This window comes from Kogia breviceps, chromosome 1, assembly GCF_026419965.1.
Source record: "Kogia breviceps isolate mKogBre1 chromosome 1, mKogBre1 haplotype 1, whole genome shotgun sequence".
NCBI classification, from domain to species: Eukaryota; Metazoa; Chordata; class Mammalia; order Artiodactyla; family Physeteridae; genus Kogia; species Kogia breviceps.
Genome location: NC_081310.1, coordinates 196,868,955 through 196,895,966, shown reverse-complemented (window position 1 = coordinate 196,895,966; position 27,012 = coordinate 196,868,955). Strand labels below are relative to the sequence as shown.

The following is a 27,012-nucleotide window of genomic DNA, read 5'->3' as shown; positions in this document are numbered from 1 at the left end:
TGTGTGTGTGTGGTGTGTGGTGTATACCTGTGTGTGGTGTGTGTGTGTGGTGTGTATGTGTGTGTGTGGTGTGTGTGTATTTGTGTGTGGAGTCTGTGTGTGGTGTGTGATGTGTATGCATATGTGTGGTGTGTGTGTGTGGAGTCTGTGTGTGGTGTGGTGCGTGTGTGTATATGTGTGTGTGGTGTGTGTGTGGTATGTATGTTGTCTGTGTGTAGTGTGTGTGTGTAGTGTGTGTGTATTTGTGTGTGGAGTCTTGTGTGGTATGTGATGTGTATGTGTGTGTGTATGTGTGTGTGGTGTGTGTGTGGTGTATATGTGTGTGTGTGGTGTGTGTGTGTGGAGTCTGTGTGGTGTGTGTATATGTGTGTGTATGGTGTGTGTGTGGTGTGTATGTGTGTGTGTGGAGTCTGTGTGTGGTGTGTGTGTGGTGTGTATGTGTGTGTGGTGTGTGTCTGTAGAGTCTGTGTGTGGTGTGTGTGTGTGTGTGTTTGGAGTCTGTGTGTGGTGTGTGTGTATGTGTGGTGTGTCTTTGTGTGTGTGTGTGTGGTGTGTGGTGTATACGTGCGTGTGATGTGTATGTGTGTGGTATGTGTGTGTGTGTGGTGTGTTATGTGTGTGTGTGGAGTCTGTGTGTGGTGTGTATGTATGTGTGTGTGGTGTATGTGTGGTGTATGTGTGTGTGGAGTCTCTGTGTGTGTGTCTGTGTGTGGTGTGTATGTGTGTGTGGTGTGGGTGTGTGTGCGTGTGCGTGGTGTGTGGTATGTATGTGAGTATGTGTGTCTGTGTGTGGTGTGTATGTGTGTGTGTGGTGTCTGTGTGTGGTGTGTATGTGTCTGTGTGTGGTGTATATGTGTGTGTGGTGTGTATGTGTGTGTGGTGTATGTGTGTGTGGAGTCTGTGTATGTGTGTGTCTGTGTGTGGCGTGTATGTGTGTCTGTGTGTGGTGTGTATGTGTGTCTGTGGTGTCTGTGTGTGGTGTCTGTGTGTGTGGAGTCTGTGTGTGTGTCTGTGTGGTGTGTATGTGTGTGGTGTGTGTGTGCGTGTGTGTGGTGTGTGTGTGGTATGTATGTGTGTGTGTGCAGTCTGTGTGTAGTGTGTATGTGTGTCTGTGTGTGGTGTGTCTGTGTGTGTGTGGCGTCTGTGTGTGGTGTACATGTGTGTGGTGTGGTGTGTGTGTGTGGTGTGTGCAGTCTGTGTGTGGTGTGTATGTGTCTGTGTGTGGTGTGTATGTGTGTGGTGTGGTGTGTGTGCGTGTGTGCATGCAGAGGTGTTGGCCAGGTTTTGTCCATTGGCCATGGCCACCCAGATCTCTGCTGTGAGGTTCCTGGGACCCCCTGAGCTTAGAGAAAAGGGTGCCATCCACCACAGCTTCGTGTGAAATTCCAGGGCCACGGCAGGGAGTGGGTGTTGTGAGTGAGGCTGGAACAAAGCATCCTGGTGCGGCCCTGCCCCCGCAGGTGAAATGGGCCCACTTGCGGAAGCACCCAGAAGGGCCCTGCGGCTTCACACGCTCTGCCTTGGCAACGGCAGAAGAGATGAGGGAGGGGGTGACGCGTGGATGGTGAGGATGCGGGCCACCTGCTGACGTCCTTGCTCTCCTCCAAAGGCACAGCCCAGCACCTGGGGCTCTCCCCACCCGCCCCCCGTGTCAGTCCAGGCTGCGCACCCCCTTCACCACCGCCCCCAGGGCGGATGAGGTCCCCCAGCCGTTGATTCGGCCAACGCTTGTTGGCTGCCTGCCGGGGAATGGATTTCCTTCCATCGCGGCCGCTGCTCTCCAGAAGCCTGGTGTTTCTTTCCTTTTTTAAACTGAGGTCTAGCTGGTGTTCAACATGGTATAAGTTTCAGGCGTACAACATAGAGATTCACAGTTTTTAAAGATTATACTTCATTAATAGTCATTATAAAGTACTGGCTGTATTCCCTGTGCTGTACCATGTGTCCGTGCAGCTTATTTATTTTCTACATTGTAGTTTGTACCACTGAACCCCTTACCCCTATTGTGCCCCTCCCCCCTTCCCCCTCCCCACTGGTAACCACTAGTTTGTTCTCTGTATCTGTCTGAGTCTGTTTCTCTTCTGTTATAGTCACTAGTTTGTTGTACTTTTTGGATTCTACATGTAAATGATAACATACAGTATTTGTCCTTCTCTGCCTGACGTATTTCACTGAGCGTAATGCCTTCCAAGTCCATCCACATTGTTGCTACTAAGCCGGGTGTCTGGAGGGGGGGGTGTAGACTCAGCCCAAAGATCGGTGAAATGGGCAGGACCGGCCGTGCTAGAAGAGGCACCGAGGGCTGCTCTGGGGTCCAAGGAGAATGCAGTTATTTTTGGTTGGGAGGGTTAGGGGAAGCTTCAAGGACGGCGAGGCATTGGAGCTGGGTCACAACAAGCAGGTGGAACGGGGACCTGCCGAGATGGGTGGAGGGTTCCAGGCTCTGGGAACAGACTGAGTGAGCAGGGCGGGCTGAGTGGTCCTGAGGACCGAGCCGGGGGTGTGAGGTCGGTACTGGGGAGGTGTAGATCCGGCCGATCGATCGGAGGGGGGGGGCCCGTGTTATCGGGAGTGAGTTGCATTCACAGGAAATGAGGAACCAGGGAAGCTTCGCGGCTTTACCAGAGCTGGGAGTCAGGTGGGAGGGGCTGGCTTCCAGTCAGGGACACCTGCCAGAAGGCTGTGCCAGGTTACACGGCTAAAGCCAGGAGGGCCAGACCAGGGCGGTGGCCTCAGGGACAGAGAAAAGCCTCTCTACCCTTCTTCTGCCCTGCTGACATCACAGCGCCGTAGACTAGAGCGCGCGGGAACCGTGGCCCCGTGGTTACTCTGCGGCTTCCCAGCTCCGTGGCTCAGTTCTGCTTCCACTGGCAGATGCCTCGACACCCCCGAGGAAGCTGGAGGAGGCTCTCTAGCACACCATCTGAAGAGGGATGGGGTCTTCAGCCCCCTGTGGGCCACAGCCCTCCATCCCAAGGGTGCTGTGGCATCTGCCAGGAGAGGCAACGATTCCAGGAGCTTTCGGAGTTGGTGGGCTCCCCTTCTTCTGCCCTCTGCGAGGGGCTGGCATCGGGCAGCCCAGCCTCTTGGCGGCAGCCGGCGGTTTCGGGACATGGCGCCAGAGATCAGGTCTTGATCGGTGTGGGGATCCGGGATGTCGAGCCTCGCCGGTTTGGGGGACAAGTCCACGTTGTCTGTAAGGGCACGGGCTCTGGGGCGGGGGCGGCCCCACTGCAGCAGCTCTGCAGAAGAGGTGGCCCCTGATTTGCCTGTGTCGTTAGTACAGCAGGCCCCATTATTACCCGAGGAGGCTTACAGGTTATCAGCGAGCTCCAGGAGCCAATGGAGAAAGAAAGAAGATAAAGAAGGATTTAAAAAGAAAGTAACAAAAAGAAAAACTGTAATTTCGAATCCAAACCTCGTCCTGCCATGGCTTTGTTAACCCCCGGTCACTCTTTCAGGACATAAACTGTTGAGTGCCACAGTTACTTCAGTGATTACACTTTATCTTGTCCTACCAAAGTATTACAGAGGAACTGGGGAAGACATTTAAAAAAACATACGGCCCAATCTAATCATGATTCCTTCTAAAACAATTGCTGGAATCTCACCGTTACAGTTGTCAGAGCATAAAAGTCCTATAGATGCTCTATGGGTCAGGTACAATTCATCCTCGGCTGCCTCCGCAGTCGGCCTATTTGTCAGTCAAGGGAGAGCTTTGGGGTTTATGTCTTTAATAGGATTTAGTGGAGGGGCTCCCCAGATGCTCCCCCAGAACAGCGGGGAGGGTGGCACCGGTCCCAGCCTCCCAGACTTTCTTGCTTAGTGTACCTGCCCCGCCCTGGGAAGATGCTGAACGGAAGGCACGAGCTCTAAAGAATAAGAACAGGGCCTCGTTCCGGCCCGCTGAGGATCCTGAGAGCCTCTTCACAGTCAAGGTTGCAAAGAGGGACGGTGACTAGGAAGCCGGCCTCCCTGTGCGGGCCACGTGGGTGGACAGAACCGGCTCTGGCCTTCTGCACGTCCTCTCTGTGAAGCAAGGGTGGTACAACCATTGGCTTCAGGTGGTTCCGAACCCCAGGAAGGGGCAGAGCTAGGACGCCCGCCGAGGGTGGGGGGTAGGGGAGTGTCCCCTGTCCTCACCCTCTCCCTGTCCGCTGGGAGACACTAGACAAGCCACAGCGTCTCCTGGCTCAGTTTTCCCAGCTGGAAATGGAAGTGGATGGAGAAGTTGGCCTGGATGTGACCCCTAAGTTTCCTCCCACTCTGTCATCCTCTGTTCCGAGAGGAATATGCAGACCAGTTCAGTTCAAATCCTGTGATTTGCAGGATGCTTGAGGATCTTTCCTGCACAAATTAAAATATGTGAAGTGTCCTGATGAGGAGGTGAGCAGTGATGATTAGAGAAGAGTCTGAAAGACCTGGGCTCCTCGAAGACCTGCCAGTCATCTGACACCTGAACCATCTGGCCGAGGACCAGAAACGTCCCCAGTGGCCCAGGAGAATCCCGCACAGGATTCTGCCTGTGGCAGGATGGGGGTGGGGCAGATAGCTCTTTGAATTCATGGATGCTTAAATTACAAAATTTTTATGGAGAAATTGTGGTTTTGTTTTCTTCCGGCACTTGGAAGATAGCCGAGAACTGTCTCGGATCCTGTTGTCTGGACAAGAATGACCGGTGTTAGCTCATTCAAACCCTCCAATGGCTTGAGCATCCACTGGAGATAAAGATGCTTCTCCAGCATTTGAAAAGAATTCCTTACCTTTGCCTCGATGGGCTCCCGTCTAAGAATTACACTTCTCAAACAAGCAATGTCTGAATCCATTTGGTTTTGTTCCACATACAAGTCCTCAAAAATCTTAGGGAAACATTATCTGTAGCAATATTGTGAGACAAAGTAGCACTGGTTTGAAAAGTCGGTCAGGAGAATACTAGGCAGTTTTGAAGGTTTACCACGTGTCAGGCACCATTCAAATGCTTTATCTCATTTAGGCTTCGCAACAAATTCGTGCGGTAGGTATTATTATTCTGTGCATTTTATAGGTGAGAAAACTGAAGCACTGAGATGTGCTTGCCTAAGGCTCGTGGCTGGGAAGCAGCAGAGCCCAGACTCAAACCCAGGCAGTGGTCTCCAGAGCACAACTGTGGAGCTCTCTCCCTCGCCGTCACTTGTAGCATCAGACAGACCTGGGCTCAAGGTGGGGGGTGGTTGGTGGCCCACTTAATTCTCCCATCATGCTCCTGATGCGTAAAGCAGAAATGATGATCCCCAGTGCGACTTCACGCGGGTTCAGTGTGCTGAGCCTGTGAAGCACTTAGCACCCAGCACCGGAACATACAGGTGCTGAATAACTGGTAGCTCTCAGTAACCACAGTGATGGTGGTTCTTGTAACTAGAGGACAGTCTGAATTGTGTAGTGGCAAGAGCGCTGGCTTAGCAAAAGGAAGACATATGGTCTGTTTAGGAGTTAGATCTCTTTGTTGATGCAACAGAAAATTCAGCTTGAACTGGCTTCAGGATAAGAGGAAATTTGGGTGTTCAAGTTACTGAAAAGTCTTGAGGTGGGCTGGCTTCAGGCATGTCTGGACCCAGGGGCTCAGTCGATGGCATGGAGGCTTACAGTCTCTTCTGCTGGGCTCTGCCTCCTCCACGTGGCTTCCTTCTTGGACTCCACGTGCTGGCAAGAGATGGCTTCCAGGAGCTCTGGGCTTCATCATCTCAGGTTCAGGTCCAGCAGGAAGGAGCATCCCTGCCCCCCAGAGGCTCCAGCCAGGTCCAGCCATTAGCTCTGATTGCCTCTGGCTGGGACTCATGGCCAATCCCCATGGCCCAGAGAGTGCAGGGCTCCGATTGGCCAGCCTGAGTCACATGCTCCATCCCCGGACTGAGTCAGGGAGGGGTGGCTTGCTCCCTAAAGAACACCTGGATGCTCTTACCGTGAGAGCACCAAACGCACCAGAGCCGCATTCAGCTCTGCCACCCATTAGCCAGGTGGCAGGTCACATGGCACCTCTCAGTCAGAGGGGGCGCACGGGGCCGGTGGGGACGGTGGCATGTGCTCAGCTTCCTCCAGAGCTATCGGGAGGAGCAGGTAGACAGGAGGGGCTCCAGAGCACGTCGGTCACTCTGGAGACGCCTGGATGACCACGTGGGGCCACTGTCTCCTGACGGGGCTGAGCCACCGCCTGATGGGGCAGAGGGTCCCGGGCAGGCCCGCCAGCCGCAGGAGCAAGGCTACAGGCGCATGCGTCCTTGGAGCGGGAGGGGCAGGGAGGGGAGGGCCGTGGGCTTGGCTTCCAGCTCCCAGGAGGACATGGCCGTAAACAGGTCTAAGCCATAAACAGGGCCTCTGTAAGGCTAGTGAGGGGGGGGTCGTGCAGCCCGTAGATTCGGCTCCTGGGAGAGGAAAGGAGGTCAGGGAGGGGGACTGCGGCCCCCTGACAGCTGATCACCCAATGCCTAGCTGCCCGACGCCCCGTCCTGCTGGGCCAGGGCTGCCCAGCCCGAGCACAGTCCCTTCCCTCGAGCTCTGCGTCCCGGAGAGAGGCCCAAGGCTTCTCGTCCCAGGGTTGGTTGGGGCAACTCTTGCAGTGGTTTCTAGTGTGTCAAAAATGAATTCAAGGTGATGGCAGACGACGCGGGAGACAGGGAAGGAACCTCATCCAGGCTCAGGTTTGCCAACTGCAGGGCAACAGGGGCCCGTGTCCCTGGCCAGAGCCTGGCCAGCAGGAAGCAGCAGGCAGTTAACACCCCGGCGGGCACTCCCAGCCTGGATCCACCCCAGTGGAGGCACAGAGCACCACGGTACCTCCAGCAACTGGGTCCCAGGGAGAGACGGCCCCGATATCCTGACCTCCTCCCATAACTCCTTACAGGTCAGCCGTCCAGGAACCAATGTCGCCCATTAAAAAAAGAAAAATCGATTTCTGTTTTTCAGCCCATTTCTCCCTGGGGGTCATGAGTCTCCTACGTTACCCGCCCGCTGTGCAGAGTTTGTGCCACAAATGACTCCCTGAGCTCCAGGGGGACCCATATTCTTAGTATTCAGGGAGCTGGAGAAAAAAAAAAAACACACACGTTCACCTTCTTCTCCTTTTTCTGACCTGAGAGACTTTGAGTCACATTTCCCCTTGGCTTTTGTCTTTCTGAGCAGAAAAATCCTTATCTCATTTTCCCGTGGCCATCCACCCCTCCTCCGGGGATGCTCCCCTCTCCCGTGCACTCGCGGCCCCAGATCAAGGTTTCTGATAAAGAGCCCTTGTGTCAGACTCTCCGGGCTGGATCCTTCGTCGTCCCAGCAACGACTCTGGACTGTGGCTTCCAGAAACCCCGGGGGTCTTCCTGAGTCGGCGGGTGGCAGCTCAGCCCCACCGGCCTCCACAGGCGATTCGTTTTACTCTCCCTGCGCGCGCTGCCCCGCGCCTTGCCCACACCGGCCTCCATCTGTCACTTTCCATCCACTACACAGATCTTCTCGGGACCGATTGCAAACGACTCTGCGCTTCATCACCCAGGAGAGTCTAGCGTCATCTGCAAACGTGGAGATTTTACGGGGCATTTCTTCCCCCAGATCATTCAGGATGGTTTTAAGCAAGGCAAGGCCTGGCCCCGAGCCGGTGCAACTCTCCTGGCGTCCATTTGTCCATCCAAAAACCTGCTCCCACATCCCGCCCCACAGGCACGGGGGTGCAGCTGCACGATTCAACGTTCTCCCCAGAGGCACCCCCCAGGACGGCTTAACCTTCCAGGGGCCTTTGGGTAGCACTTGCTCAGAGGCTTCCAGAAAGTCTGGATGGACGGCATCCCGGGCTTCTCTTTGAGCCCAAGCGTCTTTATCTGCTCGGGGCGAGTGGCGCATTCTTCTTTACTTCAGCGGTCCCCAGGCGGCCGGGACCGTGACAGGTGCGATTTCCCACAATTAGTGTGTTTTTCCTACATCACCTGTGGGTTAAAGAGGACCGAGCAGGCCAGCCCCTAAGCCGGCGGGGTTCCCGGAAGCCCACACCAGGTGGAAATTGTTTAACTATATTCCCATGACTGGAAAGTTCTGATAATTGTATAACAGCGGTGGCGGCAGCCGTAGCACTCAGCAATTACCAGGGTTCCATCTCCAGACCATTTATCCACATTCACTAATTAAGTCTCCCGGCCTCCCTCCGGCGCGGACGTGGGCTTAATGAGGGCTGCCCGGCCGAGGGGCCACGGGAGCTCCCCCGGGGCTGCAGGCCTCTGCCCCCACTTGGAGCAGGAGGGGAGGCCCCGTGTGAGCCCCCCAAGCCTCTCCCAGGCATCGCCCCCCCTCAGCTCCCCCGCCCTGCTGAGCGCTGGCCAAGGAGCAAGGAAGGAGGTTGTCTGTGTCCCCTGCCCCGCTGGACTGGACTGGGGGATCCGGCACCCAGCCCGTGATGCAGGGTGTCCGGTACCCAGCCCATGATGGGGGCCTGGCTCCCAGGAAGTGTGCAGCTGACAGCTGGTTTTGCCTATTACTGGGGGCTCCGGGGTGCCTCTTCTGTCTCCTACTCTCCCTCTTTTCTCTTTTTTCTTGCTTCATCAACAGGCCCCAACTTTGGGGACCTGGGTCCGCCCCCCCCCCAGTCGTCAGGTGCTCAGCTGCGGCTACCCCTGCCTTCACCCCACAGCGCTGCCTGACCACAGAGGGTGTCCTGACGCCCGCAGGCCCTTGCTGTGGGGACAGGGGCTCTGCTGCCTTGGCCCTGCCCTGCAGAGCTCACAGGCCGGCCCCATCGCTCTTCCCAGCAGCTCCCCGCACCCCACAGGCTCCCTGGACCCATTTTCACGCCGGCACAGATGCTAACTAGGCCGCGGAGGCCCAGGGCACCGAGGCTGGGCACACAACCCTCCATCCACCGTCCGGCGAGTTCCCTCAGAGCCCCGGGGCCCCAGTGGAGGGCAGGCGCGGTGATACAGGCTTGGATATTGGGCTGGGTTGAATTGTGGAGCCCTAAGCACGGGAGTCTGCATCCCTCAAACACGTAACAATGGCACCCGCTTCTGTGGGTTGTTGAAGGGAGTGAATGCGGAAAGCTTCCTGGGGCTTGAAGGGGGGGCCCCGCGCACAGCTGACACTCAGAAAGTGGTCTTTGCAGACAGAGGCGCCCAGTGGGAGGTGCGCGCTGGGGGTACAGGCATGGCCCCGCCGCCCGAGAAGCACCCGGCGCACACCCTGAGATGGCCGTAAAACGTGGACTTGGTCATGGGGGCGCCTGAGTGTCCCCAGCTGGGGAAGAGGGAACGGGGAGGGGAACAGCAGGCTGCAGAGGCCGGCACACGCCAGGAGACCTGATGGCGACAGCGGGCCCACCTCGTGCCTTTATCCAGAGCAGCGAAGAGGTGCCGGGCCGTCCAGGGCAGCTGGAGTCCAGGCCAGAGGATTTTTCTCTGCCTTGCAGCGTGGTGACACCCCGGCCCTGAGCTGCCTGGTATCATCATTTATTCACTCCCTAATCAATCCTGCCCTTCTCTCCGCCTGATCTGCACTCCTGTGTCACAGGCGCCTGCCCTCGGTCATCGGGAAGGCTCTGCCTCTGAAGATCGGGCTTGTGGGGCTTTCAGAATCTGCATCGATGTTGCTAATAGGACAAAGGCAATCACAGAACGGGCTTGCGGCGCAAAGATGCAGATTTACTCTCTGTCTCCCTCCGCGCCGGCTGGTGGCGCGCAGACCCGGGCCCCTCCCCCGGCGGCAAGCGAGGAGGTGTGTGGCCACCATTACATGCTATTATGACTTTCTGGGTAATGTATACATTTTCACTATCACACAGCCTCTCTCCTTCATTTTTCATGAGAACCGGCCTGAGATTAATGACCAAGCCGCGGAAGAAATGGAGCGCCACGCCACCCTGATTTATTGAGCGCTTAGCGTTGATGAAACTGCAAACAAGAGTCAAACCGATGTTGCAGCTGCATTTTTCTTTAACAAAACCAACAGCTTTTTGCATTTTTAACCTCTTCTTGCGCCACTGTCCTGCTTACTCCACAGAAAGGGAAGCTGCCTCTTCCTTCCCAGCGGAGGGGAGGGTCCTGGGCTGGGGCTGCAGGACCCCCGGCATCCAGCCGCCTGGTGCCCAGTGCTGGCCGTGGCCGAGAGGACGTGAGCTCCCCGAGCCTCTTGCTCTGGGCCACTTGGGTCTCTGGTGAAATCGCGCTACTTTCAGCCCATTCCAGAGTCGGTGGTACGAACCCTGGAGCAGGCTTGAGCTTCAGGAGGCGTAGGGCTCAGCTTCCAGCCCCCCGTCCCCCGCCCCCTGCAAACTGGACCGCCTCCCCACCTGCATCGCAAACCGGTAACAGATTAGGGAACACCCATTCGGATCGGCTGTGGGTCGGGCCCCTTGCCTCCTGAGCCCCTTACCTGCCTCCCCTCTCTCCAGCAAGGCTAAGGCCATTTGTACTCTTCTCCCCCGTCCTACAGAGCAGGCGCTAAGGCTCGGCCAGATCAAGCGTCTGCCCACCGCGAGCACTCCTGCACCTGAACCCTCAGCTCTCAGAGCCAGAAGCCACAGGAGCTGTGGGCGTCTCCTCCGGGTTGGAGGTCAGGGCTCTCCAGGGGCAAGCCTGGCATCCCTGCCCCCACCCCCCCAGTCTCTGTGCCACCCCCGTCCACCCTGGCTGCCACCAGCCTGGGCTTCCCACGTCTCTCTGCTGAGCGCCTTGGCCTATGTCGTTCTCTCTCTCCTTCTCCCACCCTTCCTCCCCTCCCCCTCCTGCCCCAGCCCTCCAGGCCCGGGTTCTGCCCCCGCTGCGGGGACTGAGTTCGGTTCCCCCTCGTGGGAGCCGTGCGGAATGGGCCTGTGGGAGCTGCCGGAGAGACACCCTGCAGCCCTTCTCCACCAGCCGCTCCCCCGAGCTGCTGTGCCCGCCTCGCCCCGGGCACCAGGGTCTAGAACTCTGTAGCGTATGCGGCAAGAGCCGCTGCGGGTTCAGCCGGATCACAGGTGCCGCCGCTGGCGCCCCGACGACCCCCTCCGCCGCCACGCCGGCGCTAACGCCGCACAACAGCGCTGACCCCGGCTGGGGAGCAGACGGGGGTCGCTTTCGTGTTCCGTCTCCCCTCCTGAAAGCCCCGTCACTGTCATTTAGAAGGTTAAAGCCGCTGCCCCCTCCGCCAGCCCCTACCCCACCTTTACGCGCTCAGCCCCGGTCCCAGGGCTGCCCGCAGGGACCCCAGCGGCCCAGGGCACCCAGACCAGGAAGGACGGCCCACGCGTGAAGGAGAGACGGAGTCCCCCGCCCTGGACTCTCACCTGAGCCCCTCAGTCTTTCCAACAGGAAGCCCCACGCCACGCCCTGGGTGGGCAGGAACTGTAGTCGCAGCTGCTGGGAAAGGCTGCTGGGCTCTGGGGAGGAGCGGGTCGTGGGGACAGCGCACCCAGTCGGTCAGGGGTTTCCTTAGGAACCTGGCGGTCCCCTGGAGGCAGCTTGAACGCCTGGTGAGCCTCAGGCCAGGCCAGGGAGGGGCCCCAGGGGAAAGGGACCCAGGAACCATTGAGGGCCCTTGTCTCCCAACAGCTGCCGGAGGTGCTTTCCCTGGGCTCTGAGTTCCCTCCGAGGTTCCCAAACTGTGTTCCAGAGGACACTAGGGTCCCAAGAGGTGCTCAGGTTCAAGGTCACGTAGGCTTGGAAAACCTGCCCGCAAAACGCCCACCAAGAGATCCTCCTGCACGGGGTGCCGCCAAGGCTCTGGCAAGTCCTGCAGCCAAGGGGCTGGTTTAACTTTAGCCCAGCTTTCTCTCTACGGAGCATTCCCAACCCCTCCCGTGCCGCTGGATGTAAAGGTCCCCAGCTGGTTCTCCCGGCTCCCATTTGTCCCCCCAGCTCAGGTGAAAGGCTTCCACTGGAAAAGGTGCCCTAGGAGACGAAGTCTAACTCGGCCCCCAGAGATGCCCTTCCACCAGCTCCAGCCCACAGCCCTCTGCCTGGCAGCCCCGCAGCCTGGAACTAGGTCGATAGCAAGTCCAAACCTCGCATTTCCAAATAAAACCTGAGAGGGAGCTGCGTGGAGTGGCCTGGCGCAGAGAGGCTGAGAGCTCCTGGGCTCTCGGGTGCTACCGCCCCCTTCCAAGGGGGTGGGGACACCTCCTCCCCCTCCCAGGCCGCTTGTCCTCTCCTCGCAAGTCCGTCTGTCCCTCAGGAAGGGTACTGGGGTAGCGAGAGGTCTCCAGGGACCCATACCACCTGCCCCGGCCAGGCCGGCACCCCTGGGGCGGCTCAGCTGTCACCCACCCCAGCACTCTGCAGGTGGGCAGAGCATCTCCGGTGGGCCAGCCCCGCTCTGGGCTCCAGGAACCCCCCGGCCACTGAGCAAGACAGAGCCCGGCCACCGGAGCTGTCGCTTCTAGGTGGGAAAACAGGCCAAAGCCAGCAGAAACCGCTCAGAAATGAGAATTAGGCGTGGGTGCTGTAAAGAAAATAAAGGATGCAAAGGTCGTAGGGCCCGGGCGGGGGCAGGGTGGCACCGTGCCTGAGGGGGTCCCTGACTACGGCGTCCAGGAGGAGGTGGCATTGACGCTCACGCCAACGGGTGGCGCAGAGCCCACCAGCCAGAGAGGACAGCTCAGGAGAGAACGCGCGCGGCTGACTCACTCGGGGAACGTGGGTGGCAGGAGTGGGGTGAGAGTGGCCGGAGAGGAGAACAGACGGCGGGTCCCCGTGACCGTGTCAGGGGCGTGGGGTTCGTTCTCGGGCCAGGAGGCCGGCAGCAGAACCAGAGGGTCAGGCCTGCTGGGGCTGGGAGAGGGATGGGGAGGGAGGGGAGAGAGGAAGTGAGGAGATGCAGGGGGAGGGGCCCGCACTGGGTGGTCTTGGGGGCACGCGGGGCCGAGTGGGTGGGGCGGGCTTTCCCGAGGGGGAGAACTGACGGAGCTTGGCGATGGACGGCTTGGAGGGAGAGGAAGCGGGGAGAGGAGCTTTGACCCGGGCCGCTGAGGGCAGGCAGTACCGCTGGTCGGGGGGTGAAGCCCGGGGTGGGCCAGGCGTGGGCCACGTGAGCCAGGGCGTTCTGAGGTCCCAGCAAGAGCTGTCAGTGAGCAGTGAGACAGGTGAGCTTGGAGCAGAGCCGGGAGGTGGGCCGGAGGGAGAAATCGAGGAGCCCTCGGAACGTGGTGGGCAAAGGCCGCGAAGCTGGCGGAGGGCGCTGCGAAGGCCCAGCCGCGAGGCCGGGAGGGGAAGGGGCGTCCCGGCCGTAAGAGGCACGTCGGGGCAGACGGTCTGTCGGCAAGACGGCGGGTGCTGTAAGCGGGTAGACTGCCCGCTGGAAGCTGCCTCCAGTCCTGCTCTCCGGAAAAACACCAGGGTTTTGTTTGTTTCGGGGTTTGGTGGCACCCAGTAGTTAGAACAGCGGGGACCCTGTACGGATGGGACTTCGCACCTCGCCCAGGCCCCGTCGTGGCCCCTGCTGCAGCCTGATGGCCGGCAGGGGAGGGGGGCAGGCTGTGTCCTTTTACAGGTGAAGAGCTTGAGGCACCAAAAGGGAGGGAGGGGGTCTCCTAGTCCGTGGCTCTTTCCAGAAAGTTATGGAAGTTCTCTGAGACGTTCACTTATCCACAGCTTCCCCTCCACAGCCACCCTGTCGGGCTCCCCCAGGCCTCTAACGCCGGACAGGCCTCCTGTACATTTGGCGGGGGGGGGGGGTCATTTCCAAGGCCACCCTCTCCTCACGGGGGACGGCCTCTTGCATCTTCATGGATATTCCGTAGCCCGGGGAGGAGCCTCTGGATGAGACCTGCGACCTGCAAAGTCTGACGTGGGTGGTAAACCCCAGGGAGCCATTAGAGGATGTCAGCCCGGGGCGGGGGGCGAAGGCACGCTGGCTCCACAGCCCTCCGGAACCGAGAGTCTGGGTGGGTCTGCTGGGGGCGTGTCCTCGTTGCTCCTGGAGGCAGCCTGCCCCTCCCTGCCGGCAGCTCCGTGCTCCCTGAGGATCTGACAGTGTTATGAGCCCCCCAAGAAACTGCAACATTGGGACTCCACGCCTAATATATTTTTCTGCCAGAAACACCCAATAAAATGTACAACTAGTGAATAAAATCACAACGTTGCCAAGACGTGATGTGTGCCCCCAATTTCCAAAAATACCTCAATCACTCTGTGTCTTAAAACCAGCCCCAAGCCAGGAAGCCGTGATTTAAAATTCAACTCAGGAGTTTCGGCCTCAGGAACTCCGGGCCTGGGATGGAATTTGTGTTTAATATATAAAGCGTGACGCAGGCTGCTTCTGCATTTCCGAATCCCAAACCCAACCTCCTTGATCCCGTCAGGGACTGGGGCTTTCTCCTAATCGTATCAAGGCACGAGGCCCAGGATGGAGGCTCCTGGGAAGGGGATGTATGTGTTGGGCGTGTTCCCCGAGTTGAAAGGGGCCGCCGTGGATCTTGAATCCCTAAGTCCCTGGCTACAGATGTGGGGTCCGCAGACCACTGGGTCTGAGTGCTCCTGAAACGCAGCGTTGGTGCGCCTTGGGGAGTTCTTCTGGGCTGGGAGTGGAGAAGCCACAGCCTTCATCAAATTCTCAGAGGCTTTAGACCCGGAAAAGGTTAAGAACCAGCCTTGCCTCTTAGCTTCCTACAAACACCCTGTGTTCTGAGAAGCTGCCCTGCCCTTCGAAGACACGGAAAACCAAAACCAGGTGTCAGCTGAACACAAGTGTGGGAAGGGTAAGGACGGAAGCTTCAGAGTCAGCCTGATTCAACTCTACAAACAAGAAATGAGCAGCAGGTGTTGCCAGATGCTGTGATAGCTCCCAGGCATTGTCCCCGTGGCTGAGCAGATAAAGGAGGCTTACAGACGATTAAGACAATCTCTACCCAATCTCCACCCTGCTGTCGTGGAGGTATGGAGGGTGAGGTATCCAGAAGGGCTTCCTGGAGGAAGAGGCGGCGAGCGAGCCTGCGCCCGCCCTCAAAGAGTAGGTGGAGGCTGGTTATGCAGAAATGGAGCTGGACCCTGAAGGAAGGAATGGGACTTCCTGAGACAGGAGAGTCTGGGTGCTGTAGGGCACGAGCTCAAGTTCTGGGGGCTTTCGGTGCATGGTTTCTGTGCCCCTCGCCTCCCAGGCCCCCGCCTGCCCTCCCACTACCCTGGCTTCCCACAGCTTTTCCAGGCACCCAGGCTGCGCTCAGTGGGGCAGTGGGGCAGGAAGCTAAGGGCCTTTCATGTCCCAGACATCTGGCATCCTGGCTTCCTCCCGCAAGGCTGGGCTCCTGCTCCAGGGGCTGTGACCAGAGGAAGCCCTGAGTGGCCTGCGGGCCCCGCATCCCTTCGATCCCGACTCTGTCTTGCACAGTGGCTGACGCTGCCGTCTGGCCAAGCACAGACTCAGGCAGGAGCTCCCAGCCCGGGGGCGGCCGGTGTGCCGGTCGGTAGGAAGAACAGGGGCTGGGGCACAGGGACGGTGGCTCCCCCTCTCCTGGGCTGCGCCATCCAGGCCACGGGCATGGCAGATCTACCCAGCGCACCTGCCTCTTGGGCATATGGCAAGGACGAATTTAAATATGAGGTGGCATGGCAGATCTACCCAGCGCACCTGCCTCTTGGGCATATGGCAAGGACGAATTTAAATGTGAGGTGGGAAGGCAGTTAGCCCAGGCAAAAGGAGGCCACCAGATGTCTCGGCAGGACCTGAAAGCAGAGTCAGAACTGTGGCTCCCGGCCCCAGCTCTGTCCATTGCCAGGCACACAGCTCTGGGCAAGTCACAGCTTCACTGGGCTTTCGGGCTCCTCGTTGCAGACAGAAAGCGCCCTGCCCTGCCCTGCCCTGCCCTGCCCAGCCCGTGTCCCCAGCTTGCATGGGCAGCCAATGAGCTAATGGCTAGAAAGTGCTTTGAAAAGAGTAAAGTGCCGTGCCGATGTCAGGGATTATCATTGTTATTAAGGAGCATGATTACCGCAATCCAGAAAAGCTGCCATTAACGAGAAAGCTCCTGTTCGTGTTGATTTAATTTCCTGGTTAACTGAGCATTGGCAAGAGAAAAAACTCTTACGTTTCAACCCTTATTGAAAATCTTTTCAAATGATACCAGTGTACTTTCCTGCACCGGCCATGGAGTCGTCTTGGGTCTTTATTTATTAAGGCATCGACTGAGTCACCTACGCACAGATTACTGTTGCTCTGATCAGATCCAGAGAGGTGACCGCAGACCCAGGCTCCTCCGTGCCGGGGTCCTCGTCCCCGCCCAGGACTCGGGGTTGGGTATCCAGAGGGAAAAACCGAGGAGACGTAGCTGGCAAATAGCACAGGATGGGACCTTCCAAGTGGCTTTTCCAGAGTTCCCTGCAGCACCTTGATACATTATTATACATTTCCTTACGGTTCAAGAAATACTTTCTGATTGGGGTAGGAGGTTTTTCTGCGTTTATTCAGATGCATTATAAAGTGACATGGCTGCTTTTTTTTTTTAACAACTTTGTCAGGACTGACAAGACCCAATAAACAGCCTCCTCCTCTGGGAGGCCACGGAAGGGCCTGTGCTCTTTGCAGTGAAGCTGCTGCCCCACAAAGGCTCCCTTGGTGTGTCGTTATCAGAGCTGGTGGCGGGTGGAGTGCGACGCAGGTCACCTTGAATTGGATCTGATGGCAAGAGGCTGCCCCATTTCAGTAAAACCACTTGGGGACAAAACTGTGCCTTTGCCGTCTTCACGGGGAGAGTTCTTTCCATTCATAAGCTCCTGGGCCATGCTTAGAGATGCTTGTGCGGGAAGGCCACAGGCTGAGGGGCAGAGGGGCATCCAGCCCTTAGAAGTGGGTGCCTTGGACTTCCCCGGTGGTCCAGTGGTTAAGACTCTGCGCTTCCACTGAAGGGGACACGGGTTCGATCCCTGGTCAGGGAAGTTCCACAGAGTGGCCAAAAAAAAAAAAGATGTGGGTGCCTTAAACTCTAGGAACTCCGTTTCCCCTTTAAGAAGAGGGTGGTGGTGATACCTGTCAGGGACGTCCAGGGACCTGCAGTGAGGAAGTGCATGTAAAGAGCGGAGCAGGGGCCGGCGCTGCTGGGGCAGCTGTGGGCGTAGGTCCGGGACACGGGGCTAGAGATACATTTAACTTCGTGTGTGGTCCTCAGTTACACGTGAAACCGCCCACATGTAGAGCAGTGGGTCTCAACTGGGGCCAGTTTTGTCCCCCAGAGGGTAACAGGCAATGTCTAGAGATTTGGGGGAGGGGGCGGGGCTTCATGGCATCTCACCAGAGGCCCCGGGGTGCCGCTGGCCGGTCCCCCACCGCAGACAGCGATCTGGTTCCAAGGGTGGGTGGTGCCCTGGTTGAGAAAGCCCGGCGTGGAGCTGCTCAGCCTGTCTGTACCTGCTGGGGTGACCGTGGGCGGGCTCCCTACCAGCCCCATGCTGCCCGTGCCTGTGCTCTCCCCCCAGAACCCCGACATCGTCCTGGTGCACTACCTGAACGTCCCGGCCATCGAGGACTGCGGTAAGCCCTGCGGCCCCATCCTCTGCTCCATCAACACCGACAAGAAGGAGTGGGCAAAATGGACGAAGGAGGAGCTCATCGGGCAGCTGAAGCCCATGTGTGAGTAGGCGCGGCCGGGGTCGCCGAGGCAGGGCCAGAGGTCCTCTGCGGCCCGGGGCTCTGGGGGTGGGAGCCCCATTCCGCTCGGATGACAGTGAACTTAGCTTTTACAAGGACCCTCTGCCCAATTCCACCCGGTCCTCGGGGGCTCCCTATGCGACGGCCAGGACCCAGATGTCAGCCCATGTTACGGGTGAGAAAAGTGGGTTCCAGAGCACAAAACCCGTGAGCAAGGAAGAGTGGAGAGAGCCTGGGACCTCTGTCTCGCGGGCCGCAGACAGGAGCGTGGTGGCAGCCCGGCGGGGTGGGAGAGGCCTGAGGCCCGCGGCCAGGCTGGCCAGGCTCCTGCCCTTGGCCCACCTGCTCCTGGACACGGGGCACCCTTGGCTCCCAGACAGGGAGGCACATGAATAATGCGAACTGAGCTGGATTTCATTTTGTCAGCAAAGCGATGCTGTCGGGGGCATCTGTCAGGGGCGGATCTCTGAGTGCGAAACACCGAGTGCATCCGGAAAGACGCGACGTGGCCGGTGCCTGGTTTCCACGGGCAGCCGCCGGGCGCTCTCGTGGCCTCTCCCGCTGCCTGGACGGTGGGCTCAGGGAGAACAGACCCGGGGAGAGCCATCCAGCGCACAGGGCCCCGGGTTCCGGAACATTGATCTCTGAGGCTCAGGGCAAAGACTTGTCATCATACTGGACCTCAGGGAGCGGGTCAACGGGGCCGTCAGAACCTGTGGCCCCCTTGGAAGTCGGGCTGCGGGGAGGAGACACGCCCAGGGAGCATCTGAAATGTCCTTTCCTGGGCGCAGTGAGCGTCCGGTCACCGAGTGTCCATGCTGAGGCCACATGGCACCTGGATGGCCAGCTCATCCTGAGAAGCCTTCGGTGCTCAGACTGGAGGACCCCCCACCAGCCACAAGGCTGGAGGGGGTCGGGGGGACGGGGCTCTGACTAGGGAAGTGGATCCCCCAAGGCTGAGGTCCACCCCCACGCTGTCCTCCTGAGCCGCGTGCCCACGGGGAGGCTCCGGGCAGCTTGGCCCTGCTGCCGCCACCAGGAACTAAAGCCGGGAGGCCCAGGGCCTTCCGGGCTCAGGCTGTGCCCGGTGGAAGCCTCCTCAACTGCGGCTCTGACCAGAGCCGCCCTGTTGAAGCCACCTGTTGCCCTCAGGACGGAGCTTGAGCTCCTGGGCGTGCCCGCAGCTTAGCCCCCTGCGGACCCCGCGCCGCTGCCCCTGCCCTCCTGGGGCTTCCTGACGGGTGGTCCCTCCGCCAGAGCGGCCGTCACTGCTCCCCCTGCCTGGCTGTCCCCCCCCCACCTGCTACCGCACCTCATCCTGCCGTCCTTAGCCCCAATAGTACCTCTTCCACCGGCCTTCCCAGACCACCCAACCGGGACCCCATCACCGAGACCCCCGGGGAGACATCAGAATGCAGTCAGCCTCCTGAACCGGAAGGGGACACGCAAGCCTCTTCAGAGCTCTGCGGAGCACCCAGAAACTTGGGAGACATCCCAGCTAATTCCCGTGAACCTTTCCCACCTGCCGCTCCTCGGGGCCCCCGCACCGCGCTGGCGCGTGGAAGGCTCTCCGTAAACACCTGCGAGGGGGCCGGGTAAGCGTGGTGGGGCCCAGCTTGATCCCCTCTCCGCAGGGCCCCGAGCGCCTGACAGAGGCCCCCGGTGTCCAGGCCCTGAGAGCCGGAGCCGCCCAGGGGCTGGGGAGCAGGACAGTGGTGCTGGGTCCGCTCTGCGCCCCGCCCACCCATGCCTTCCATTCCGTGGTGTCTAAACGTGCAGGGCTTGTACTTGACCTTGGGTTTCCAGCCCCAGAGCTGCCCACACTTCCTCTTGGCAGAGCCTTGGCTGGGTGGAGCAACGGCTCTGATATAACCTCTGGCATTGGCACCATCCTGCCAGGCCAGTCGAGTCCGGGCAGCCAGGAGCTGCCGGTGCGCACCTGGCTCTGGGACTGCTTCGCTGTGTGACCTCAGGCCAATCACTCACCCTCTCAGAACCCTAGTTCCCTTTCCGGAAAATGAGAGAAAGAATCCAGCAGTCTCCGTACCAAGACCAGCAGCATCCGGCCACCTCCGAGGGGCCCAGCTTGGCTCCTGGGCCTCTGCAGACCCGGGTCCGAGGCGCTGAAGCCACTGTTTCATCCCATGTCCTGGGAGGTTGCAGAGACCGAATTAGCCAGAGATTGGCCAAGGGGATGTTCCCGAGGGAAGAGATGCCTTTCAAGGTGGCCACCCTGGGCAGAGGTTCTGGCCTGGGCCCTCCTAACGCCTCTCAGCACACACCGATGGCCGTTTTCTTGTAAGCCACCCCGTGGCCCCTTGCCTTCCCGTTCTTTTATCTGAGCTGCTTCCTTTTTCTCCCCTCGTTGCCTCCACCCCCTCACAACAGCCCCCATCCTCAGAAGCGGCCCCACCTGGGAAAAGTCCCCCTCCCACAGGAGCCTGCCTGAGTCCAACAGGAATGCCACCTCCCCCAGCGGGCACAGGGGATGAAGCCCTGAACTCCAGGGGCTGGAAACCAGACGCTTAACTGGAGGGAGCCGTGAACGCAGTGCATCAAGGGAATTATGTAAAAAACTACAACAAACACCCCATAAAGCTAATCACACGTGGGTCTCTGGTGTCCAGACACGAGAGCAGCGCGGTGCAGTCCCTCGGGATGTGCGTGCGTGTGTGTGTGTGTGTGTGTGTGTGTGTGTGTGTACGTAGCTCTGGTTAGACATGCACAGCCCGGGAAATATGGCTCCAATAAAAGCTTTAGAGGCTGATTGGGTTTGGAACACGCACAGGGCACCAGCTACCCGTGTTCGGGGAAAGCAGAGGTATGTTGGGAGCCAGGAAGGCATCAGATTGGGTTCCACAATCAGGAGTGCCACCCCAGCGCTGGAGCCAAACACATTAGCTTCATCACATTTTCACATAAATCACATTCCTTCAAAGACTTCACAGGTTGACTTCCTGATGTTTCCAAATTTCTCTGCCCTGCAGCAGAGCTGTCAGTGGTTTAATCAAAATGTTGTGCTCATCCTCGGTGAAGTGAGACTCTGCTTCTCAGCCTTCGCCTCACCTGTTGACGAGGGGGTGGGGGGATCCCACAGACCCCAACTTCTGAGCCAGACTGATTCCAGGAACCCCACCTTGATTCTTGCAGGGGTGCCCTTTAGTCCTATGGGGGCTTCCCTTCAACCTGCAAACCGAGGGATGCCTCCTCCAGACTAAAAAAAACAAGACACAAAAAACAAAGACAAGGGAGAAAGAATTAAGATATCTGATAGGAATTCCCGGTATATTTCCAACAATGCTTCCCGTCTTTCGCAGTCCCTTCTGTGGTATTTAGAATACGGGTCCTGCCGCTGTAACAAAGACAAAAAGAATCGTGGCTTAAAGCTTATTTCTCTTTCAGAGAGAAATTCAGGGTTGATAGGGCAGCCTCACAGTGTCAGGGGTCAGATCAGCCACCCAGGCTCTTTCCAGATGCTTGCTCTGCCATCCCTAGGGCGTTGCCCTCTTTATGTGGTCCAAGATGGCTGCTCCAGCACCTGCCATCATAACTGCATTCCAACCAGTGGGAAGGGAAGAAGAGAAAGTGGAGGGCAAACTTCATCCCTTTAAGGACGGGGACCAGAAGTGGCACACAACACTTCCACTCATATATCATTGGCTAGAATTTGGTCAAAGGGTCACCCCTCGTTGGCAAGGGAGTCTGGGAAGTATAGTCTTTTCTAAGCACTACCATCCTAACTTCCTTTGGGGAATAGTGTTCTGCATGTGAGTCCTTCAGGGCTGAGTAGAGCCAAGTGCAGCCTAGGGTGCCTCCTGTAAGGCCTCAGCTGAGAACTGCTCAGCTCAGCTCAGCTCAGCTCAAGGCCTGAGGATGATGGCCCCGGGTCCCGTCCGTCTGAGGGTTGGAGTTTATAGAACTCAAGTGAACATGATCTAAAGGTCAGGACGTCTCATGCTGGAAACTCCAGGGTATGTGCCAGTGCAGCCGGTCTGAGAGACCGCCCGCTTTGGACCCGGCGAACTGCCATAGGGTGAGCGGGGGCTGGGCAGGTGGGATCCCCTCCTTCCGGGTCAACCTTGAGTAGGAAGAAAGACGGGCAAGACAAGCTGTGTGCCTCGGTCCCGCCGGCCTGGCGGGAAACTTGCTCAGTGATCCTCGGCAGCCCCGAACCACGGTGGCCAGATCCCTCCACCCTCAGGGAGCCAGATGGAGCCAGTTCCCTTGGAGTGGACCCTCAACTCTGAGCGCCGCGGCTTCCTGCCCTGCCCCATTCCTTGGCAGCCCACGAGGGGACGGGATGCCAGGCGCTTCCCAGCTAGCAGGTGGTGAGGTTTTTCCATCCAGAGTGAGGGATGAGGGCGTGAGATTTAAGCTGTGTTCTCAGCCCTTCCCCAGCTGTCCCCCTGTCCCCGGGGCTCCGCTTGGAGCGCCCTAGCTGGCCAGGTGGCCCTGCATTGCCCAGCAAGGCCTGGGCCCCCCCGCAGGCCTCCCAGGGCCCAGATGCCACTGGCGGCTCCACCGGCTGTCTCTGGGCTTGGCTCTGCTCCCGCTGCCTTCCTGGAGCCCCTCTGTCACTTCTCAGGGCTCCCGGGGCCTCAGTGGCACTGGGTGGGCAGAGCAGGAGAGCTGGCTGGGCAGCCCCCGTGCCGCTGTCTGTGCACACCTCAGCACACACATGCACACACGGCCCACCACCCACAGGGACATGCGCAGGGACGCACGTGTGTCAGGGGGGCAGGGCTCAGTTTTCTAGCCCCTCCAGCCCCAAGGCTCTCTCCAAGAGCCCTTCAACACACCACCACCGACGCCGCCTCCCCCGCCCCCGGCTCGGGGGGACACCGGCACTGTCTGGGCCAGAGCAAGTGCCTGACCCTCCCCCTGAAAGAGGGTGAAGCGGCAGTGAGGACGGGGGGATGGGTAGATGGACAGACCTGGGAGCGGGGAGGGGGGTCCCAGCTCCTCCTCTGACCAGCACGCGGCCTAGCACAGGTCACCCCAGCTCTCTGAGCAGCACCGTCCTCCTTCAGGGCGGGAGTGATCGTGGGCCCTTCCCTGCGGCCCCATGACTGTCAAACGACGTCGTGGACACAGAGTATGTAGGTGTGGGGGCTGCACCGGAGCCGGAAGGCGGCTCCTCTCCCTTGAGTTTGAGCGCTCAGCCCCTACCAAGCCCTGTGCTGAGGGCAAAGCCCAGCTGACGGTCCCTCGGACACTCCCGCACCACCAGCACCGAACCAGAACCGGCTGCTAGAACCTCTGCCCTGAGGTCAGCCCAGTGCCAGCCCTGCGGAGGCTGCCAGGTGGGGAAAAGCCCAGGCCCTGCCCTCAGGCAGACAAACCCAAGAGGCCAGACCGGCTGAGGGGCCCGAAGCAGACGGCCTGAGGGCAGAATACATGGCTCTGCCTTCAAGCACCCAGACATTCAGGAGATCCAGGCCCGGAGCAGTCGGGAGGTTCCCTGTGCCCCTGGCCTGGAGGAACGTGCGGGACAGGCGGGAGGCAGGGAGGCTGGGCGCGCAGCGTGGAGGAAGGGGCAGGCGGGAGGCAGGGAGGCTGGGCGCGCAGCGTGGAGGAAGGGGCAGACGGGAGGCAGGGAGGCTGGGCGCGCAGCGTGGAGGAAGGGGCAGGCGGGAGGCAGGGAGGCTGGGCGCGCAGCGTGGAGGAAGGGGCAGGCGGGAGGCAGGGAGGCTGGGCGCGCAGCGTGGAGGAAGGGGCAGGCGGGAGGCAGGGAGGCTGGGCGCGCAGCGTGGAGGAAGGGGCAGGCGGGGCACACACCGGTGTGGCGCTGATGTGACTGCAGTAAGCCTCGCGTTTGAGGCTTAAAGGGCACGCTGAGTGCGAAGGGATGGAAATCGCGTGGAGGGTGGGGCGTAGATGTCATGGGGGCCCAAAGGCGCGGAGCCGTGTTCAGGGCGGGGGTGGAGGCCAGGCTGAGTATGAGGTGGTAGAGGTCATGTTGACGGGGAGGAGGCGGAAGTCACGTTGCATATCCGGGAGTGGAGGCCACACTGAGGAAGCCGTGCTGCGTGTGAGGCAGGAAGTGCTGTCAAGAATGAAGTGATAAAAGTCCATGTTGGTGGGAGGGATGGAGGCCGTGCTGTGTGTGGAGAGGGGTGGAGGCCTTGTTGGTAGTGAGGGTGGAGGCCATCCATACTCAGTGTGGGGAGGGAGGCCATGTTGAGTGAGGTGGGCAAAGACCAAGTCAAGTTCAAGGTGAAGACCATGTTGATGGCGGGTGGAACCCACGTTGAGTGTGGGGTTCAAGTGTGCCTCCCCCCAGCTCCCCGAAATCCTCAGTTCTCCCGGTCCCCTTGGTCCCTGGGCTCCTGCAGTCTGTAGGTGTCCCAGAAGCCAGGGTGTCAGGGTGTGCTCCCTCCGCGGGAGCACAGCCTCTGTGCCTCGGTGAGGCCGGGACAGCAGGGCACGGGGATCCGGCAAAGGCAGGGTGGCTGGAGACAGGAGCCCCCTTGCCGAGACGGGGCTGCCGCGGCAGAGACCAAAAGGAGCAGGCTGGTTCTCAGCGGCGTCTTCCAGGAGCTACTCACCCCGCAGGTTAAGCCAACAGTGAGGTCCCCCCGTCTGCAGAGCCCCCAGCCCTTCCTCTGCCTGCCCGGGCTGACCTCACTGTTGCCACACCCAAGCCTCAGGTTGTATGTCAAGGCGCCTGTTGTTTTTTCATTTTCCAGACAAAGACCAAAGACCCAGTAAGAGGGGCGGTGTTTATTTGTTTTGCTTTTTTGCTTAGATTGTCATCCTGGTGATTATAGAACATCAAGAAGTAAAATCAACAAAGGCGTTCGTTCCTTTCTGGGGCCCCCACCAAACCGGTTCCTGGTCGACTAGCGCCACCTGGTGGCCTGCAGCAGCAGAGCGGCTCAGAGACGTGACCTCTCCAGAGGCGTCCCCCCCCTCAGGCTGGGATGGGAGCAGGCAGGCAGGGGGCACGACCCACCCCTGCCCGTGGACCTGGGGCCGGGGACCTGCTCCGGGATTCTGGATCGGGGAGGGGGATGGGGGGGCTGGAACAGACAGAAGGTGGCCCTAGGGAGCCTCCTCTCCCACGCGGTCTATCCTGATCAGGCATCGCCCGGCCGGTTACAGGTGGAGGGGCTGGCGGCTTCGCCCGTGACCAGGAACGCGTGCTTCAAGTCTCAGTCTGGGTGATGGAGGGGCACTTGCAAAGCCAGTCCCATAGGTGCTGTCCCCACGGAGCTGCACGCGGGGGCACCGTGAGTGGGGAGGGAAAGGTGGGGGGTAGATCAGTCCAGGAAAAGGGGAGGCTGTTGTCACCCAGGGCTGGAAGGTCTCTTTGGCCAGAAATATTCAATTAGCAGCCTTTTCCAGTGTTCCCTTCTCTGGAGTTGGACTCAGTGAGAGACCGGGAGTCAGGGGTGAGCGTTTGCACCTCCAGGCCTCCCACCACGGGGGCTCAGGGAAGCCAGAGCAGCTGTGGTTCCCCACCTCTCGCTACCCACCCGCCCCTGCCAATCCTTCAAGGCCTGCAGAGCCTGGGCACAGACATGGGCTCAGTGCCGGGAGCAGTGGCCCATATCAGAACCTCCGGGGCAGGTTGATAAAAGGCAGGGCCCTAGGAATCTGATTTTTTATTTTTATTTTTTGCCATGAAGCTTGCGGGATCTCGGTTCCCTGACCAGGGACTGAACCCGGGCCAGGGCAGTGAAAGCGCGGACTCCTAACCGCTAGTCTGCCAGGGACGTCCCAGGAATCTGAATTTTTTAGCAAGCAAGATTCTCCTGCTTTTTGAGAGATCCTAGCCTAATGCAGTTTCCAGCGAGAAGCCAGCCAAGGAGCCCTGTTGCAGAGATCAGGGTCGGCCCCTTTTTGGGGCCACAGACCTGTCTGGGTATCAGCTGATTCTCAGATCCGTGTGGAAGTGAGTCTGGCACCGGAGGCAAAATGCTGATCTTGAACTTGTGCAAAGAGTAGGGTGTATCACTTCTGGGTGTTTCAGGACCCCGTGAAGTCTTTCCATAGACTCTGGATTAAGACATGGTACCAATCTTAGAAGTTTCCTCGGGTTGAAAGTTAGATGTTAGTGTCAGGCACATAATGGGGTCTTGCCAGACACTTACTGACTTGAAGTCATGAGAAACCCTGGAGCCCCATAAAGGGAAGCACATCTGCATCCCCGTGGTGGGCCCGGGGCCCAGGACCGCAGCTCTTTCCCTCAGTGCAGAGGCGTTAATCAGTGGGTGAAGCCTGTGAGGCCCAGAGCTTCTGCCCGGCCTTCTGCCTGTGTCAGCTGGATTTGGAGTCACGGAGGGAGGCGGTTCAGTACACAAGGGCCTGGGGAGGATTTCCCATCCGTCTTGCTTGTCTCTTTGGTTAGGAGCTGCAGAGATGAAGAGCAGGCAAGGTGGGTCTCCTTACATCTCCCACTCTCTCTAGGATGCCTCCCGGGCACCTCCCAGCCTGGCACAGGGGAGAGCAGGCAGTGGAGAGGCAGGAAGAGGCAAGGCTGAGTTTTTTTCTTTAATTGAAGTCTAGTTGCTCTACAATGTTGTGTTAGTTTCAGGCGTACGGCACACAGTGATTCAAATGTATACGTATCTATTCTTTGTGTCAGATTCTATTCCCTTATAGGTTACTACAAGATATTGAGTAGAGTTCCCTGTGCTATACAGTAGGTCCTTGTGGGTGATCTATTTTATATGTAGTCGTGTGTATATGTTAATCCCAAGCTCTTAATTTATCCCTCCCCCCACTTTCCCCTTTGGTAACCAGGAGTTTGTTTTCTATGTCTGCGAGTCTCTTTCTGTTTTGTAAATAAGTTCATTTGTTCCTTTTTTTTTTTTTTTTTTTGAGATTCCACATATATGCAATATCATACCATGTTTGTCTTTCTCTGCCTGACTTAGTAGGATAGCCTGGTTTTAAATAGGGGTTACTTCCTTTTCCTGCTCTGCTGGGAGGGTCCAGACTTGTTTTTAGCTGGTTTGTCCCCCAAATCAGAGACTAAAAGAGAAATACTGATTTTGATTTCCTGTCGCTCCCTGGCTGCTTGGCCCCTCCGGGCCACTTGGGCGCCATGCACCCCCTGCTGTTACAGAATTCCCCTGCTCCGACTCTGCCAGCCACTAATTCCAGGAGCTTTGATTGGGGGCCCCTCCGTGCCGGTGGCCCCTCCGTGCCTGACCACCTCCCAGAGCTGACACAGCCCTGCTCACGCTGGGGGGTGATTTTGTTAAACTTAGAATTTGTTGCCAACATTTTAGTCTCCAGATTTTCAGCTTCTCTTTGAAAATTGAAGGTTCCGGTAGGAGCCGAGAGACGGCTAACCCTTTCTAGGGCGCCTGCCTCTCTGCAGGCACCACCTCCAGGCACACGGAGGAGGGATCTGAGTCCAGGGTCTCCCAGAAGCAAGACGGAGACCCTCCAGAACCCCAAAACCTGGTCCCCTGCCCCTGCTGCTAGTGGCCCGGAGGGGCTGGC

At 58.9% G+C, this 27,012-nt stretch overlaps 1 protein-coding gene across 16 annotated transcripts in view; it reads left to right on the top strand.

Moving 5' to 3' along the window:
* Nucleotides 1-27,012, top strand: part of CAMTA1 (calmodulin binding transcription activator 1) — an 899,707-nt gene that overhangs the window by 772,276 nt on the left and 100,419 nt on the right. For all 16 annotated transcript variants that reach the window (XM_067018318.1, XM_067018274.1, XM_067018312.1 and 13 more), the window contains one exon: nt 17,385-17,538. In XM_067018318.1, the coding sequence (XP_066874419.1) occupies nt 17,385-17,538 (154 nt within the window). The remainder of the gene's footprint in view (nt 1-17,384; nt 17,539-27,012) is intronic.